The following is a 16561-nucleotide window of genomic DNA, read 5'->3' as shown; positions in this document are numbered from 1 at the left end:
CACTTTGGGATGGACAGAGAGGAAAACTACTGAATTCTTCTGATGCAAGAGTTTACAACGAGTCCTGTGTTACACAAGATTTAAGTAGATAGTTACTGACCTGAGGGGTTTGCAGTCTTCAGAATGAAAACAAAATGCTGTTCTAGCTTTGTATTGTTGTGGGAATGATGCTTCATTTTTATTTAACCAGGATAATTAGTCTGTCTAAAAATTCTCTCTTAGATTTAGGCAAAACACAAAGTATTTAACCTGTATAGAAGAAGATGCAAATACCTGGTCTTATATCCCATGTAAGGCTGATCCACTCCCTTGGGCTTCAGCCTGGGTCTCCCAGCTTTTGCTTCCTCAACAACAAAACTTTGAGCTCCTTGTGCAGTTAGGCAGCCTGAGTCCTGTGAACCCTGCCCTGTGCACAACAGTAGTAAAGCAGCAGTTTACAGCCTGAAGCAGCTTATTTAACTTCCTGGATTTGTTTCTGTGGGTTCATCCCAAGAAATCCAGAAATGCACCCAACCCAGCACCTGAAATAGAACTTAGTCATACGTCGAAGACTCTCTTCAGTCATACAAACACATGCTGACTCTTTCACTGTACTAATGGACGTTTTTGTGGCTGCTGAGCTTTCTGCATGTAATTGGCCATTTTAATGGCAGCCCAATCACTTTCCCCTTGAAAAGCCATTCCCACTGTAGCCCTCTTTTCCCTCTTACATGGAGGTCACTGAGGCACAAACTATCATAGTCAGCTGTCTGCAGGAAGCAAACCTAGCTGAATCTGTAATTATGAAAGAAGAATGCTGTGTGACCTTTAACTGGGCACAGTTACCTAGTAAAGGTACTGGGAACCTGTCGGTTCCTCACTGGCCAGGTCAACTTCAGTCATAGCCATTCAAGGACGTGAAGAGAATTTGGTATCTGCAAGAAAGAATATATTTCTTTCCTTTTATCTTTGTAGCTTGCCATGAGGGCACAAGAAGATTTTCTTTTATTCTCAAAATGTTTATGTGAACTATCAAAAGTAGGTTCCTCCCCAAGAAGAACTCAAAGTAATGGTAACAAATGAAGTTGAACTCAAATTAGCTTACAAAGGGAGGTTTCAGTTAAGCTTCATTAACTCGCAATTGTTGTAGTTTGTGAATATGCACATTATCTTAACTGCTGTAACAAGTGTGAAATGTAGCAGGCTGAATATTTTTAAAGGGAACATAAGTGTTGCTCATAATAAAGGAAAATTGATTTGAAGGTTATATTATACACCTTCATAAGCCTTCAATTAGAAACGCACATGAACTTTCACATGATCTGAGTTATCTTGGTATAATCAAGAGGCCAAAGTTTCCTTTAAGAAACCTTCTCAAACAGTATCCATATACCAAATATTACAGCCTTATGCTAGTGATGGTGATGAGAAACAGCGAATATAACTGGAAGCTGTTCATAAGCAAAATGTAGTTCAGTCTGTCCTTATGGGTTAAGCTGAGAGTAAAAAAAAAAATAAATAAATAAAAGCAAGTTTGACTTACTACTTTTAAGAACCAATTTTAAAAGTTCTTGCACCAGAGCCAAGAAATCAGCTAGCACTGGCCATATCTTGCTTTGTTCCTGTTATCACATTTTGCTTGTCTTGAGTGCTCTTTTGTGCTGTAGTGATGTTCCTATGTACCAGAAATAACTGCATGTCACAGGGGCCACAGCTTACTCTTTCTGCTACTTGAAGAGGACATATAAAGACAACTTCTCTCAAGCAGTGTTTCAAAAGCCTGTTTTTTTTGTTTGTTTGTTTGTTTGTTTTCTGGGTTCTAACAATGTCTGCATACTTACAGCTAAAAACGCTTTTTGCATCATTCCAAATTGAGTGGGTACAGAAAAATGTGCAGCATGGAGAAAAGTCTCTCTTGGGCCAGAGATGTGGCACTTCAGGTCTTGGTGCTATCACAGCTCAGCAGAAAAAAAACAAAGCCATCTTGGTAGAGTGTGTCATTAATCTAGACACCTGTGAGCTTCTGTGCTGCGGCTAATTACAGCTATAGTTTAGGACACTTAGCTCATGATCTGTCCACCTGGGTCTTCCACCTGAACTTCTGTTTGAACCTAGTTGGTGATGTTGAGAGGGATTAGAGCTCTTGGCCAGTATGCTACTTTCCTTTCTTGAGAGCTGTGATATGAGTGGTAGCAGGTGTAAATCCATGAGCAATGCCAGATCTACAGCAGGTACAGATGTGAACTGATTTTTTTCTGTTGTTATTTTACTTACAAACTGGAGATTTCAGGAGGGCAGGCATGTCCTCACGGCCCCTTACTAAGCCAAGGAGGGCACGTGCCCATGGACCTGATATGGTAAACCTGGTGGATGAGGTTTAGAGCCTCTGGGAGCAGCAGCCTTAGGACAACTGTGAGCTGCATGGCTTGACAACTCAAGAACAGCAAAGACAAGCAAGCCCTTACATCACCATTGTTACAGCAGCAAGGATTTTGTCCTTGGTGAGAGATGCACACAGCCCACATCTTGTTCACTGACACCTCTTCTGAAAAATAGGAGGGATGCAGAAGGTAATAGTCATCACTGTTATTGATGATGATTAAGAAGCTAATGTATTTAAGATATTACTAGTTCAGCCCCAGTCTTTGTTTGTTTTAGTTTACCTTCATGTCCCTTTTCTTGCAAAGTTGGCCCCTTTGTCCCTTCTTGTCTGACAGAATATGTACTCAAAAGCTAGCCTTGAACATACTGGTATGTAGGAGCCCCTCTGGATGCAACTCCGCAGCTCATCCCTTGCGTTTGAGTGGCAGACATGAGAGTCTAGGGGCAGGACATAACATGAGACTGATCTGCCTAACCAGACATCCTCCATTTGCTGTCTTATTTCCTTGCCACATGTGTCAAGTTACTGACTTGCTGAGAAGCTGGATGTAGTTTCCTCTGTATTTTTCCAGCCACACATTAGTTACAGCCAGAAGAGTGTGTGCAGCAAGTCACTGTGTCCTACTTCACTTCTCATTTGGGAGACCTACCTGTCTGCCAAAGACTCGCTCTGCAATTCTCACTACAGGGAAATTAGAAGCAGGTATGTTTTCCATTCAATTTTTCCTTAGTGTCTTTACAAAAAAAATTAAAAAGAGCAAAATCAAGCAGCACATAGCTGATTTTCTGTGTTTTAATATACAAAATAAGCATTTTTAACGTCTTTTTAAATGGTGAGAAAATCATTCCCAGGCCTTCAGAAGACACTTGTAAATCATCAAGCCCAAATTCCATAAAGAGGAATCACAATCTCTTCCATTAGCCTTAGCAGCTGTTTCACCAACTTCCCCTTAAGTATTGACCAGATGCACTTGGCTGTTTTCCTTCAATCCTACTGTGTATTTTCTGTCCAACCTTTGTGAGTGACAGAGGCTTAATCAGACAAAGTATGTTCAATCCTGTAGAGTTAGGTGTAGTAGTAACAGGTAGGAGATCACAGTCAGGTCCCAGCCAGACTTGAAGCAGGGTGCAGCTTCACAGTAACTGATTTTCCATGTTGATGAATGAGTGATAACCAGTGCCTTGTTTTCCTTGCAGCGGGTGGAAGAAGTTTTGATGACCTGCTGAGAATTGTATTCAGTACTCCCCAGCCAGCATGGAAATTCCTAGAAGAAACTAAAGGAACGACATCTTGTCCTGTTCCCACGGTTAAAATGCCATTTAAGAAACAAGTGAATATGCAACATAGCTCCCTGCTGTGCACGTAGATGTGGAAGGAGTGGAAACTTCAAACCACTGGTACAAAGTTCACAAACATGGTGATGTGTCTCAATAACAGTAAGTCCTAAGCATATTCTGAAGTTATCTTGCTGATCCCTTTTTTTTTTTTTGTGGGGAAGATGCATGTTTCCTTGTGACCAAAGCTGGTGTCCCTTATGGGTGAGGTAATTTCTTCTGAGGATTGGTGATTCTCCGGAGACCTTTCAGTCGACTGAGCAATTCTGTAATGAAGTCCTACAAGGAGAATTGTAGAAAGAAGGATGTTGTGTTAATTCCATTGCTCACCAACCCATAGAGTACTATCCCTTTTGCATTACTCCCCCATTCCTCTTCATATTGAGCAGAAACTAGGATTTCTATGTGGATGGAGAAAATGTATCTTTTGGCTTAGGAAGGGGAGACCTTTTGATAGGTGAAGAGGGGTCTAAAAGCCCCTCTGTTCTCTACCTCCCCTGGATCCCTCTCGTGTAGCCATGTTTACTTTATCTGCAGCAGCTAGCCTGCTCTCTTCATCCCTGATGCCTGTCTGTTTTACCTTGGGATGACCTCAAGATGGTGTTGTCTCTTTTAGGCTCTACTGCTTCCTGTTGCCACCATAACCTCCTGCCCACTTCTGCTGCCCTCCCCATGTAGGGCAAAGCAAGCCGTCCCTCTTGTTGTTTCCTTGTTCAACCTGTAAAGCTCCATGTTGTGGACTGCAAACCACGCCGAAGCTGTGCCAATTCTAGAAGGAAGTGGCTGGCAGAGAAGGGGGTGGAACAGAACACATGGAGGACTAATGATAACCTGGAGCAGGGGTTGAGGACTGGAAGACCAGATAGATGAGCAGTTAATGGAGATAAACCCCAACTACTTTGCTGACACAGCCAAGGACTATGAACCAAACTGGACCATCTGGTTATTCCAAGCAGAAGTCAAAGTGACTAGGGCAAACTTTACCATCTTCATGGCAAGTAACATCACTGTAAAGGACTGTGCAGCTTTTCTTCACCCGAAGAGGTTATGTACATATCCTTGTAATTAGGCAAGGTCACCAGAGGTACTGCAATTTGCTATGGTTTGTGCTGTGTGCAAGCCCAGCTTCCTCACTCCAGTGATCAGAGTTTGCCTGCCACAGCATGCTCTGGAGGTAAATGCCTAGGATTGTACCTTTGTATTCAGTCCCTTCAGAGGAAACCAGTTTGTTTCCTCTGTCTTGTTTCTGTGAATAGGCTGCTGTGATCTTTCAAGGGGACTGGATTCAAGATTACAAGGGTGAGAGCATATACTTTTGCCAATGAGGTAGCAATATCTAGTTGTAGTTATCAAGAAGCATACTCTCAGCAAGACACTTCCATGATTGCTGAATCATTAGAGCAAACTATTTTCAGTTATCTCTCTGGGAAAGTGGAGTTCTTGCCCAAGATCTGAAGTTTAGACACGCTGAAAACCATTTCCCTATTGCCAGCCTTGTCTGCCAGACCCATGTTAGAAGACTATCCACGATGCTTGTTAGTTTAATTTTGATGGGAGTAATTCATCCATCTCATTTTCTGCATGTTCATTGCTACAGCTACATATAAAGGCTGGACAAGACATTTAGTAATATCTGAGCACAACATTAATGTGCAAAGCACATGACTGAAGCAGGAGTAGGGGACCTTATTCTGCACACAGCAGTGTGCAGCAAAGGTAATTGCTGCGTGATGCACACACTACTCTGCAGAGTACTAAGCTGTGCTCCTTTGAATGCTGTGCCAACTTGTGAGAGTTCTTTAGCTCCCTAACTCAAACCAGGACTTCTGGAGATCACAGGGTGGGGGTGAAGCATGTGTTAAACTGACCTAAAGGGGTTAAACAATTATCTGCCTAGTCCAATCTCAGGGCCATCCTACATTCTTGTCATTCATACACTAGAATTTTGTAAGTTGAAAATGCATTTAATTAATGTCATGCAAGATGCTTATAGGAACTGTCTATACTTTTTCCACACTGAGAACCAAGTATCATCTCAGCCTGGTCACCTCAGGATGTCAAAAACATGGAATAAACTTTAGCTACACAGCAAAATCATTCGTCTGCTCCACTGCTCATCCTCAGCTCAGCTATGTAGAGCTGAACATATTTTTATAACGTATCAGAACAAATGTCCTAATACCTCCCATTGGAAAGTAAACACATATGCAGTATCATGTTAGGCAAAGTAACACCCCGGCTATTCAGCCAAGTAGCAACAAACACACTCTTAGAGCACAGCCTAATATATACGTTGATGGTGTTTCACTCACCTCTGTTGGGCTGGAGCATTCATGGAGGATTTCCTAAAAGACAAGGAGGAGTCATTTTAGAGTTTTATAAATTGACACTTCCCTTGAGCTACAAAAAGGGCATACAGTCTTACAGTACTTGACAGGCTAAAAGGCAGAGGGAAGCAGCCTGTAACACAGGATGCATGTGTTCTGCAGCCCAAACACCACTGCCATGTTGTATTATGACAGCAGTCTCCCTAACTGAAAGCCACCAAGTCCCTCTATCTGACCTGTAGTTTTAGTTTCTGTTCTTCATTAGGGACATCCAGGAGATCTTCAAGATCAATTTCAGGTCCATGAACTTGTGCCTCTGTTTTCTCTCTCAGCTAAAAAGAAAAAAAAAAAAAAAACAACACACAGTTAATAAACCTTCAAGCTTTTAAGAACTCTAGAGGCCATCTAGGGAGAACTGAGCACCTGAGAAGTAGCCAGTTAAAATAGAACTGTGCTGCAAAGTTGAGGTCAAGAAATAAATCATCTCAAAATAAGGAGGTTCTTGTAAAGAGGGCATGTATTCCACAGCCCCTCTGTTGTGTCTGCTACAGCCACACATCTTGATTCATCATCTGCTCCCATCTCAACCCTTGATGGCTTCTCAGGGATCATGGGCCGCGAGGTGTTCCACCTCTTCAAAAATATTCAACATCAATTGCTAACTGCAATGTGATGTAACCCAGCTTGGGACAACCCACTTCCATGAAGCTTATGTACAGGTGTTCACCAAACAGAAGTCCAGCAGGCTTAAAGAGGCACTACTAATACAAGGAGATTTAAAGCTTTTTAGCTACATACATTTATGGGAATTAAAGTTGTGTTTTTGCAGTAGAAAACTCTACTAACCACCTTGCATATTCAAAAGTGATTGTGATAACAGTGAAAGTGATAACAGTGGCATAACAGTATGGAGTATGTTAAGCAGATAAGGGGACAGTGGAAAGTCCCAAAATAAGGGCAATAGGTGAAAAAAGCAAGACGAGCAGTGCAAAATCAGTAAAAACAACAAATCATGGACCTTCTAGTCATGAGAGAAGAAGGAAAAAAAAGAAGGGAAAAGGAGAAATTAAAGGTTGGTCAAATAATATTGTGCACATATGGTATAGTAACAAGCATCGAGTAGGTTGTGAACCTGTAGTACTCAGCCAATGAGGAAACAGGAGGTAAGAGAGAATATAAGGCTATGATATACATGTACGTGTGGCACGCATTCATGCTTGCTGGATGCCCACCATTGCAATTGCAAATAAAAATGCTGCTTCACTGAGATCCTCTCCTGAGCCTGTTATTGTCTACAGATTGTGTCTCACACATTCACATGGTTCGTATTTACACTAAGGATGTTTGGAGTCATAAAGAAACAACTATGCTTTTGGAAAGCTCAACTCTTTTGTCAGCTTTCTATAATAGGAATATGCCATAGTCTCCCTTAATGTGAGAGAGACCCCCTCCAAGCTTTGGTGATCAGAGTAATAGACTCATTATGTTAGATGGAAACATTTGTATACTTGGACCTAAAATGTGTCTATGTCCATACACTTCCAAAAGACTGTTAAGGATGGCAGGCTTTGTTTTCCTATGTATTTGCAAGATGAACCTTTAACAACATGATTACCAGTGATATTTTAACAGTAACCAGCAGAATAAGGATAATGAGTAAACAGCACAGCACCTAGTTGCTGGATAGCATTTACAGATGTATATGTAAAACATTAAACAATAAAGGCAGTACTTACGGAAAAGAAAGAAACTATTTCTGATCAGTCTCTGATACCATGCCATGGGGGAAGTAAAAAGCAGTAGGTATTCAGCTTGGCTACACAGCTGATTTGACAACTAGTAATAAAAGTTGCACTTGCTGTACTGTGACCCATAACAACATTTCTTAGAATAGTTTTCACGTGACTATTTAGACAACAGGTCTTGATACAGCCTGACTTTGGCTAAAGAAATAAATGGATCAGGAGGGCAATGTAGGATAAGGACAGTTCAATTAGGGACTTTGTTCCTACTTCCAAGCACAGGGAGTGGTCTCAAAAACCCAAATTGTCTCCTGAGTCTTAAATTTTTTGTAAAAAGCCTCGTGGCAGCAAATAGCATAGCATTCAGATTATCTGTATCGGGAGATGACATTTGAACCTTGCTGGCATTTGAACCTGCAGCGCTGTTCATTCCAACTCTGTCACACGGACTTCTGGAAGACTCTGAGGAGTATTGCCCTCACTGCCAAGGGCAGGTAGAGCAGAGGACAAGAAGGTGGTGTAATGGAAGGCAGTGGATCCAAAGAAGCCCAGCAGGGCTAACCAAATCGTCTTGCCACAATGCACAAAGCAGAGCAGGATCTGTTTTACACTTGGATGTTTACAAGTCATATATCGTGGCACATTTATTTATTTGAAAAGACAGTAAGCAAATTTCTGTGGTACCTTATTAACAGTCTCTGACGTGGAACAGCATCACATGCAGTTCCTGGCAGGAATCTCTTCAGTTGCCCCAGCACATCAGGAAGTCAATAAAACTATTGTTCTGGAGTGGTGCTAGCAAAGGCAATCTCCTGGCAATCTGTTCCCGTAAGGGCATGGCTGCATTTCTCACTCGTGCCTGCAGGGATTTTGTAGTAAGGAAAAAATACCTCCTTTGGGTAGCTGCTCCGATGACAGCAAACAGCTCCCAGTTAGTCAATTCACAGAAAACCACAAGTAACAAGGTAGCCTAACTCGTTTTTCTGAGACCTTTACAAGAGTAAATCTGTAGACTTAGACAACTGAGAGTAGCCCACAAGGAGTTGCATCTTGGACTATGTTACTGGTGGTACCAAGAAGTGCTTTTCATCTATCTCAAAAAAGCTTCTCAGAACCAATACATTAAAACTGCAGTAATTCCCCAAAGGGCAAGAGGTCCTGATGCTTGGAGCAGCAGCCATTCTCTCTTCAGAGCTACCTTACCACTTGTGCTTGCTTAGTCCTTCAAGTTGTGAGCATCCACTCCTATCTCTTAAACATCCACTGCTGAAGTCCTCCTCAGTAGGACTCTTAATTTTCTCCTTTTGCTGGCTTCATAAATGCAGATATCACAAATGTATACATATTTTAAGCTGGAAATGGGATCCTCTCCCATCCCCTCCTTCAGGCATTGCCTGTCAGGCAACAATGTTTTAAGTAACATTTGTCTCAGGGCACAGTGGTGTTTTGGTGTGGTTACCAATTCAGTGGCACCATTTCCCCTTGGGGAACATGGATAAATACAATCTGCCGGTTTCCTCATAGCAGCCTTGAACTGCTTGTCCTTAACTTTACAGTGGCATTACATGGAGACAGTAAAAATGAATAAAATAAAAGCAGTTAGGTGTTTAACACCATCTCAAGTGACGGGATGAAATACAGTAAATGGCTCTAGTCCTTGTAAAGCTACATAATCCAAAATGGAAAAAGCAGATTTTGTGACACGAGGAGGCTGGACGGAGCACATTGCCAGTCAGGCATCCAGACCTAGCTGCCTACATACCTAAATCTCCAGAGATTGCCAGGGTCTAGCCTGCCTCCAAAATGGCTGTGGACGGCACATACACCATGTAATCAAGAGGCCTCAGATACAGCTGAGCACTTACTACTATAATTTTATAAAATAAAGAAAACAACTGGAAATTCAGAATTATTAAGCTGTGAAGAGATTACAGCGGTTTACCCTTAGTCATTTTACTAATCAAGTTATAAGCTTGTTCAGAAAGTCTAAAAATGTTACTTAAAAGAATAGGAACAATATTATTTTCATAGCCATGCATTTGCAACCAAAGGAAGGCCCTCTTTCTCAGTATTTGTTTTCTCCTGCATGTTCTTTGCATATGAGAAACCAAAACAGAAGGTAACTATTTTTGTCTCCCAACTCAGCATGAGAACCCAGTATGTTCCCACAAATATCAAACAGAGATATAATAATCACACAGAAAACAATGATAATAAACAACAAAAATACCCAAACCAGCAACAACAATAATAAAAAGCCTCAGAGAGAGTTCCTGAAGTTCCCCTGCTCAGGGGAAGAGCTGACACTGTTCCGTGGTGCTCAGACATGGACAATCATGCTGGAGCCCTCCCAAAATAGTTAGAAATTTCTCTGTGCCATTGTGACATATAGCACAAAAATCACCTTTCCTGAACTGTTCTAGCATGTCCACTTCCACTGCTGATTGCAATTTGAAACTGGTGATGCTCAGAGTGGAACAGAGCATCAGAGTCCAAGTAATCATTGGCTCTTTTGTCCTCTTATCTCAAAAATGCGTTTAACACTGTACTGGGGTGTGAATATAGAAAACAGGGCAGAAAAAGCTTGAGAGTTAATTTAGTCCATTCCCATCCAGAACATGATTAACCTATTTTACACAACCTGTTAAACCCATCTATTCTTCTATTGAAGACACTTACGATCTACTGGGTTGTGAGTCAAGAAAGATATTTTTTCTTACAGCAACAGCTGTTACCCTGCAGATTAAAGCAAAACCACAAAGTTTCAAGCTATTTAAATAGGTTTGAGACCCTGAGGTGCAATTTACTACACCCTAAAGGAATTACCCCATCTCAAAAGTGGAAAAGCACTGTCCCCTCTGAAAGCTCCCAGTGTAGGTGCCATCTATAAGCACAAAATAGGAATAGAAGTGATAGTAATGGGTTAAAATTTCAGGGTACCCAGTCAGTGCTGACTTAAAGATCACATCTCTGTGGAAAAAAAAAATGCCACGTACCCTACAACAGCCTAAAGCAAATACTTGTACCATTCAGGTGCTGTACCTAGACACTCCTACTAAACCTTTCCTAGTTTGACCACTCTCAGATACGCAGGAAGGATTTGGGACTGATTGTTCCTCTAGTTAAGGAAAATGCAGGGAGGAAGACAGCTCTAGGGGTCTGTGAAGGTTTAAGGTCTCTATACACATCATCTCAGCGTGTGTTTTGTCTTTCTTCCCCTGCTGCCAGTAGTGTGTCCAGAGTCTGCAGCTACATCATTTATCCTGAGTGCCTCATTCAAACAGCAGCTATAGCCACACTGCTGTGACCAAAAGGGACAAAAATACACTAAACACCTCTAATCCAGCTAATACGGCTTGCAGCAAAGCCACTGACCACACGGAGCTTAGCAGCATGTGGCTTGGTACACCTGCCTAAGTTTTGCTACTTGTGCTGAGCAATAGCCACCCTCCCAGCAGGTGTAATACCAGACGGCTTACAGCTAGCTGGAATACATCAATACAGGCTTCTCTGACTGTGGGCACACCATTCAAAGAGAGTACTGTTGCAGGTGGCAATAGGACACCTGACAAAGATGGAAAACAAGGATCTGTTTCCAGTAAGGCAGAGGAAGCTTTGTCCCAGCACACAGAGCCCTTGGCCCATTCATCTAACGAGCAAGGGGCTGATTTGCCCCAAGTACTCACCGGGTACTGGTACAGCTCCTGCAGCTGGGCATCAACCCATTCCTCCAGGTCTAGCCAGCGCTGTAGGTCCTTGCGGTTGTACTTTATGGTTAGCTTGCCCAGTTTCCTGTGTGATGATTCCTCCCCAGGTTTCTCTGGAGTCTGGAAAGTCACCCGGGGCAGTGTGCCGGAGTTCCTGGCCATCCTCACTGCTTCTTCCTCCTCTTCCTCCTCCTCTCCACCTGCAGGAACTCACCTTCCCGTGGGCCGCTCTCCTCTGTCTCTTAACCAATATCTCCCTGCAGCTTGTGGCTCAGGGCACAAGCTCCTTGCTTTCACCAAAGGCAGGCAGCATCAGCGATGCCAGGGAGCACGGTGGGGGACAGCACACAGCTGGGGCAGTGTCCGGGCACAGGCTCTTGGGTTTCACAACCAGTGCTGCTGACGAGCAGGGAGGGAGGGGAGAGGGGTTGTTGTAATAGCATCTGCTGTTAAAAGAAGCCAAGTGAAGCAGGGAACTGATAAACAAGGTTTGTTAATATTTAACGCAAGCCAGCTCCAAGAAGTGGCGGGAGGTGGGGAAGAAGGAGGTTTTAAATTACTTTTCCTACAGGTGTAACTGATGTGCATGTGCAAATCCAGAGGGCTGATCCATACATCATTCATTAAATCCTGTGGAGTTTGAGCTCCACCAGCCGCTGTGAACTCCTATCACCTGCAGCTACAGGGTTTGGTTCCCACTTAAATGGCACAGGTGCTACAGTAGGGCTACAGCACTAGACCCACCACAGGTAAGGAGAATCAGTCTGGGGTCAGGTGGCCACATCTACTCTTTTATAAGAATAGGAATAGTGGGGTCAGTGCTGTTGCAAGCCAACCTCTGTCTCAGCAGCCCCATTTTACATTGTTCTAAGTTCTGTAAGTTCAGTCCAGCTTTCTCAAATATCTTTTTGTAGAAATCTTGGTGACGTGATCATCTGAGCAAACAAAATCTGTGCTCTTTAAAAAATTGTACAGGATGGGGTGTAATGGCATAACTATTGAGGGATAAAGTGTTATCTTCTTCTCACAGGAAGGTATTTATGGTAAACAGGAAACATCATAAACTGTTACGATATTCATCATTGATTGACTTATAGTCTCTTTCTTACTGGAATATGGGTTAAAGGTCTGCAACATTATTCCCCTATCCCATTTTAGAGGGACACGTGAGCAGCGCTGATCAGAGGGGCAGAAATCAGATGAGACGTGTTTATGAGGTGTCAGGGCAGCAGGAAGCCCGTCCCTGCTTCTGATGCTATATCACACCTGTTTATCCGTCTGTCCCCAGAGCCTTCCTATGACTGACCTGCACTGGGTGCTGCCCTGTCACACAGATCAACCCACCAAGCTTTTATGTCATGAAGCAGATCAGCACCTTCAATCCCATGGTTTGTGTGGAAATAATAAGTAAGGTGGAGACTGGCTTTCTCTGGAAGTCAGGCCCAGGCCCCCTGCCAAAACCACATCACTGTGCCCAGAGGTGGTGGCACAGCCAGCCAGCAGCAACTCCTACACAGGCTGGTAGAAAAATAAGCAGGGATGTTCCAGCCCTTCTTCTCAACTTGAGTTTGGGGGAATTAAAAAAAAAAAAAAAAAAAAAAGTATTTTCTGACAGACAATTCCACAAAATGTTTATCCTGAAGCTTACTCCAGCCCCATTAAAGGGAAGGATAAAGTATTAAAGTATACCTAAAACTGGTATCACGTCACCTGCTTTTCAGACAGACTGAAGCTTCTATTCAGAAACCAGCTATCAGCTAATTAATTTGCTAAGCTTGCCCCATTTTTCATCACTGCTTGACTGTATTCACCCCCTAGTCTCACTCCTAAAGCTGTCTTACTTACAGCAAAATTTCTCAGAAAAATCCATACTACCAGAGGGTGGGAGCATACTCCCTGAGGAGAGATTCTTAACAGTTAAAAATCTTGCAAAGCCCATGAATAAGCTTATAACATGTTTACAACTGTCGACTTTTCAAAGGTTAATAGACAATCCAAACACGAGGTAAATCTGGACCAAAGGACACACTTTGCCAGGTATTAAATTGTCTCCCAACAGAAGGGCTCTATCTTGGTGTTCAAAGTCTGACTTTTTTTTCAAATGGGGGAAAGCAACCTACATTTTCCTTGGTCCCACTGCCACAACTGCTGACAGATTTTCCTGCAGAACTCCAGGCAGGCTAGCATTAAAACAAGAAAAAGCAGTCCATCCAAAAATTTGCGGTGGCTGAAGCTGGCAGCGAATTTGTCCCCTTCCTTCATTACACATGCTGACCCTGGTGCTCATCCTTAGGCCAGGTGAGCTCTGCATGGAAGACGGAGCTTGCCCTGTTAATCCTCTGTCAGCTGAGCTGAATTTATGAAGCATGGGATGGGTGTGAGGAAGAGGGGAGTGCACCCTGCCCTAATGGCAGCTGCCTGTTCTTCGAGCAGATGGAGCCTCTGACTGGTAACCCCACTTGAGCATGACCAATGGGCTGAGATACCACACCTGAGAAGGTCCACAGGCAGATTCACTCCACTGTCTGTGCTTTATCAGCAAAGCTACGAGCAGCCCCTGGTGCCCTCGTGCTGCTTGGGCAGTGTCACCACACAGGGGAGCAGGTTGGTCACAGGGCTCTTGGGAGAGCTGCACGCCAAAGTGAGCTTCACTACAGGATGTTTATTATCCTGCTCTGGGTTATAAGCGCTTAGTCATGAATTCTTTGTAGCAAGAAGGTGGCGATGCAAAAATAAATGTTTACAGATAAAGTGGGCCTCCTTCTGTCACAAGCTGTTCTAATCAATCATTAAAGCAGGAGGAAGAAGCAAAAAGGCAATGTGTAAAATCACCCCGTGAGGGCGCGGTAGAGGTTCCTGTGGGCACAGGATCAGGTGCCTCGTGCAGGATGGGCAGCGTTGTCCCTGGGGAGGGAGGCAGCATCTCCCATGGGCACACCAGCCACCTGCCCTAGGAGGGAGCTTTTGCCTCTGAGAGGAGCGGGGTGGGATTCAATACCACAAAAGGTGAGCTTTTGCGATGGCCTAGGGCCCCAGCCGAGGAGGGCCACCAAGCTGAACACTAGTGTCATGGTGCCAAACAGCTGAGGCACTGGAGCAAATGAGTGCAAGAGATGGATCCAGTTACGCTCCTCCTGGAGCTCACGCTCTCCACCCTACACCTGTGACCGAAGCCAGTGCTCCTCTTTCTCTCCAGGCTGACGGCTGTTACGCACCCTCAATAATTCAGCAGGGCCCCAGCTCCTCTTTCCAGAGAAGCTGGATGGCCTCTTACCCTTGCGTCCCAGCGCAGAGAGGATTGTTTTTTTTCCTTCAAGACAGCCAGGAGCCACTCTCCACCTGCTTTAGAAAATAATCACTTTCCCTGTGGTTACAAACATGGTAGTTAGCACAAATTAAGCCGGGAAAGGCAGCAGAGGTGACTGTACCGATGCTACGTTGACAGCACAAGGTAAAGATGTTCTTCATTCTCTTGTGGGCAGCAGCAGGCACTGAAGTAACTCTGTGGATCAGAAAACAGACAGGACTGGAGGTCAGAAGAGCCCTGTACCCCTGCACCCCAGCTTCCACCAGCCACTGCCCTCTCCCTCTGGTGCCTCCCCTGCAGCATGGAAACAGAAAAAGCTGCCCTGTTGCCCCCGAGCTCTTGCTAAGCAAGGAGACCACATTGTCCATTCCCAGCCCCTGAATATCTGGGGAAGCAGCCGGGGTGCTTCAGCACACACAGCCCTCACCCGAGAAGCAGTGCTGCCTTCCCACCTGCAGGTGGAGAGCCTTCGTGCTCCTCAGTGGTGGCTAAGTACTCCTCCTCTCCGGAATACTGAGGGACAAACAGCTCCCAGTATTTGTATTTGACTGGGGAACCCCAAACTGGGGACTTGGCACTGCCTCAAGAAGCAGACCAGTCCCAGCAGTAAAGGCAAGGGTCTAGGAGAGGCAGCCCGCAGCCCCCTCAGCCTTGGTAATGCAGTCAGAAGGGTGAGGGCTAAAGGATCTTGTTAAAGGCAACGTGAATTAAATGCCACTAACTGGGAGTCATTGAAAAATCCATCCATGCTATTTTTGGTTCCAAAAACACGTGTTTTGATCTCCATCCCCAAATGCAAGGGAAAGCAGAGGAGGTGCTGGCAGCTGGCCTGAAGGTGTCGAAGACTACAGCTTCCCAGGGGCTGTGGTGTCTGCAGGAAGGGAGGGAGAAGGGGGAGCCTGGGGAACACCACAGCCCATCAAGAACAGCTTGGGTCACCTGTGGGAACTTCAATGGGAAATGTTAAATTTTATCAGCTTCCTGCAAATTGAAGGCTCTTTGCTTCACAAAAGGAGCCATTTCCATAGCTATCTCCTTATAGGAGCCTACTGCAGACATGGTGAAAATGCAGATGCTTCTGCAGCATAACAGGTTTCAGCACAATTTCCCCTTCTTCCTTTCCTAGCACTCCTGTACTTAACAGCTTACCGTGACTAGCAACAATAAAATAAGAGGCACAGCACCGTGCAGGATGACAGACAGGAACTTCCCCACAGAAACAGTCCTCCCTCCCCACAGCTGCCCTTGGTAAGGTGGGAATGGCTCTGGTGAGGACTCAGCAGCCTGTCACCCTTTCCCTGGCTTGGCTCCTCAGGACAGGTGGTTAGTCATGGCCTGCTGAGATCCCTCCCTGTCTCCTTCCTTTGCCACAGCTTTGTGCCGTCACTTGCATCCGGGTCTCGCCCCTAAACCACACCAGGAGGTTTAACCTGAGGCAAATACGACAAAACAAGCAAGCAAGCAAACCTGTCTCCTGAGTGCTAGTTACACACAGAGCGGTTCCCAGATACAGCCAGGCAGAACGGAGCGGCTGTCAGGAAGTCACTGCAAGCTGTGATGCCACTTGGCTGGGCAAAGGGGACCTGGAGGAAGTCTTCCTTGTTTTTTCTGCCTTTTTGGGACCCTTCCTCCCAGCAGCTGGGCGCCCACCTGGTGGGTGCTGGGTCCGCACAGCGGTCACATCAAGGTAGGTGACGCAGGTTACCACTCATTTTTTTTTACAAGCCGTGCATGTCTAAAAGCTACAATTCTAGTCAAATATTAAGCCAGTGTGTATTTTAA

The 16561-nt window shown here is 44.4% G+C and overlaps 1 protein-coding gene across 1 annotated transcript; it reads right to left on the bottom strand.

Annotated features, from left to right (window-relative positions):
• Positions 1-3894: 3894 nt before the first annotated feature.
• On the bottom strand, positions 3895-11634 carry PPP1R14D (protein phosphatase 1 regulatory inhibitor subunit 14D; the record flags this gene model as incomplete). The annotated part of the gene is made up of 4 exons (XM_084286955.1): positions 3895-3975; positions 6009-6041; positions 6260-6355; positions 11452-11634. 4 exons carry the CDS (start codon positions 11632-11634, stop codon positions 3895-3897), a joined length of 393 nt encoding a protein of 130 aa, XP_084143081.1.
• Positions 11635-16561: the final 4927 nt, after the last annotated feature.

This window comes from Netta rufina, assembly GCF_964035555.1.
Source record: "Netta rufina genome assembly, chromosome: 5".
NCBI lineage: Eukaryota > Metazoa > Chordata > Aves > Anseriformes > Anatidae > Netta > Netta rufina.
The sequence above is the reverse complement of the archived record's forward strand: the minus strand, read 5'-3'. Positions and strand labels throughout refer to the sequence as shown.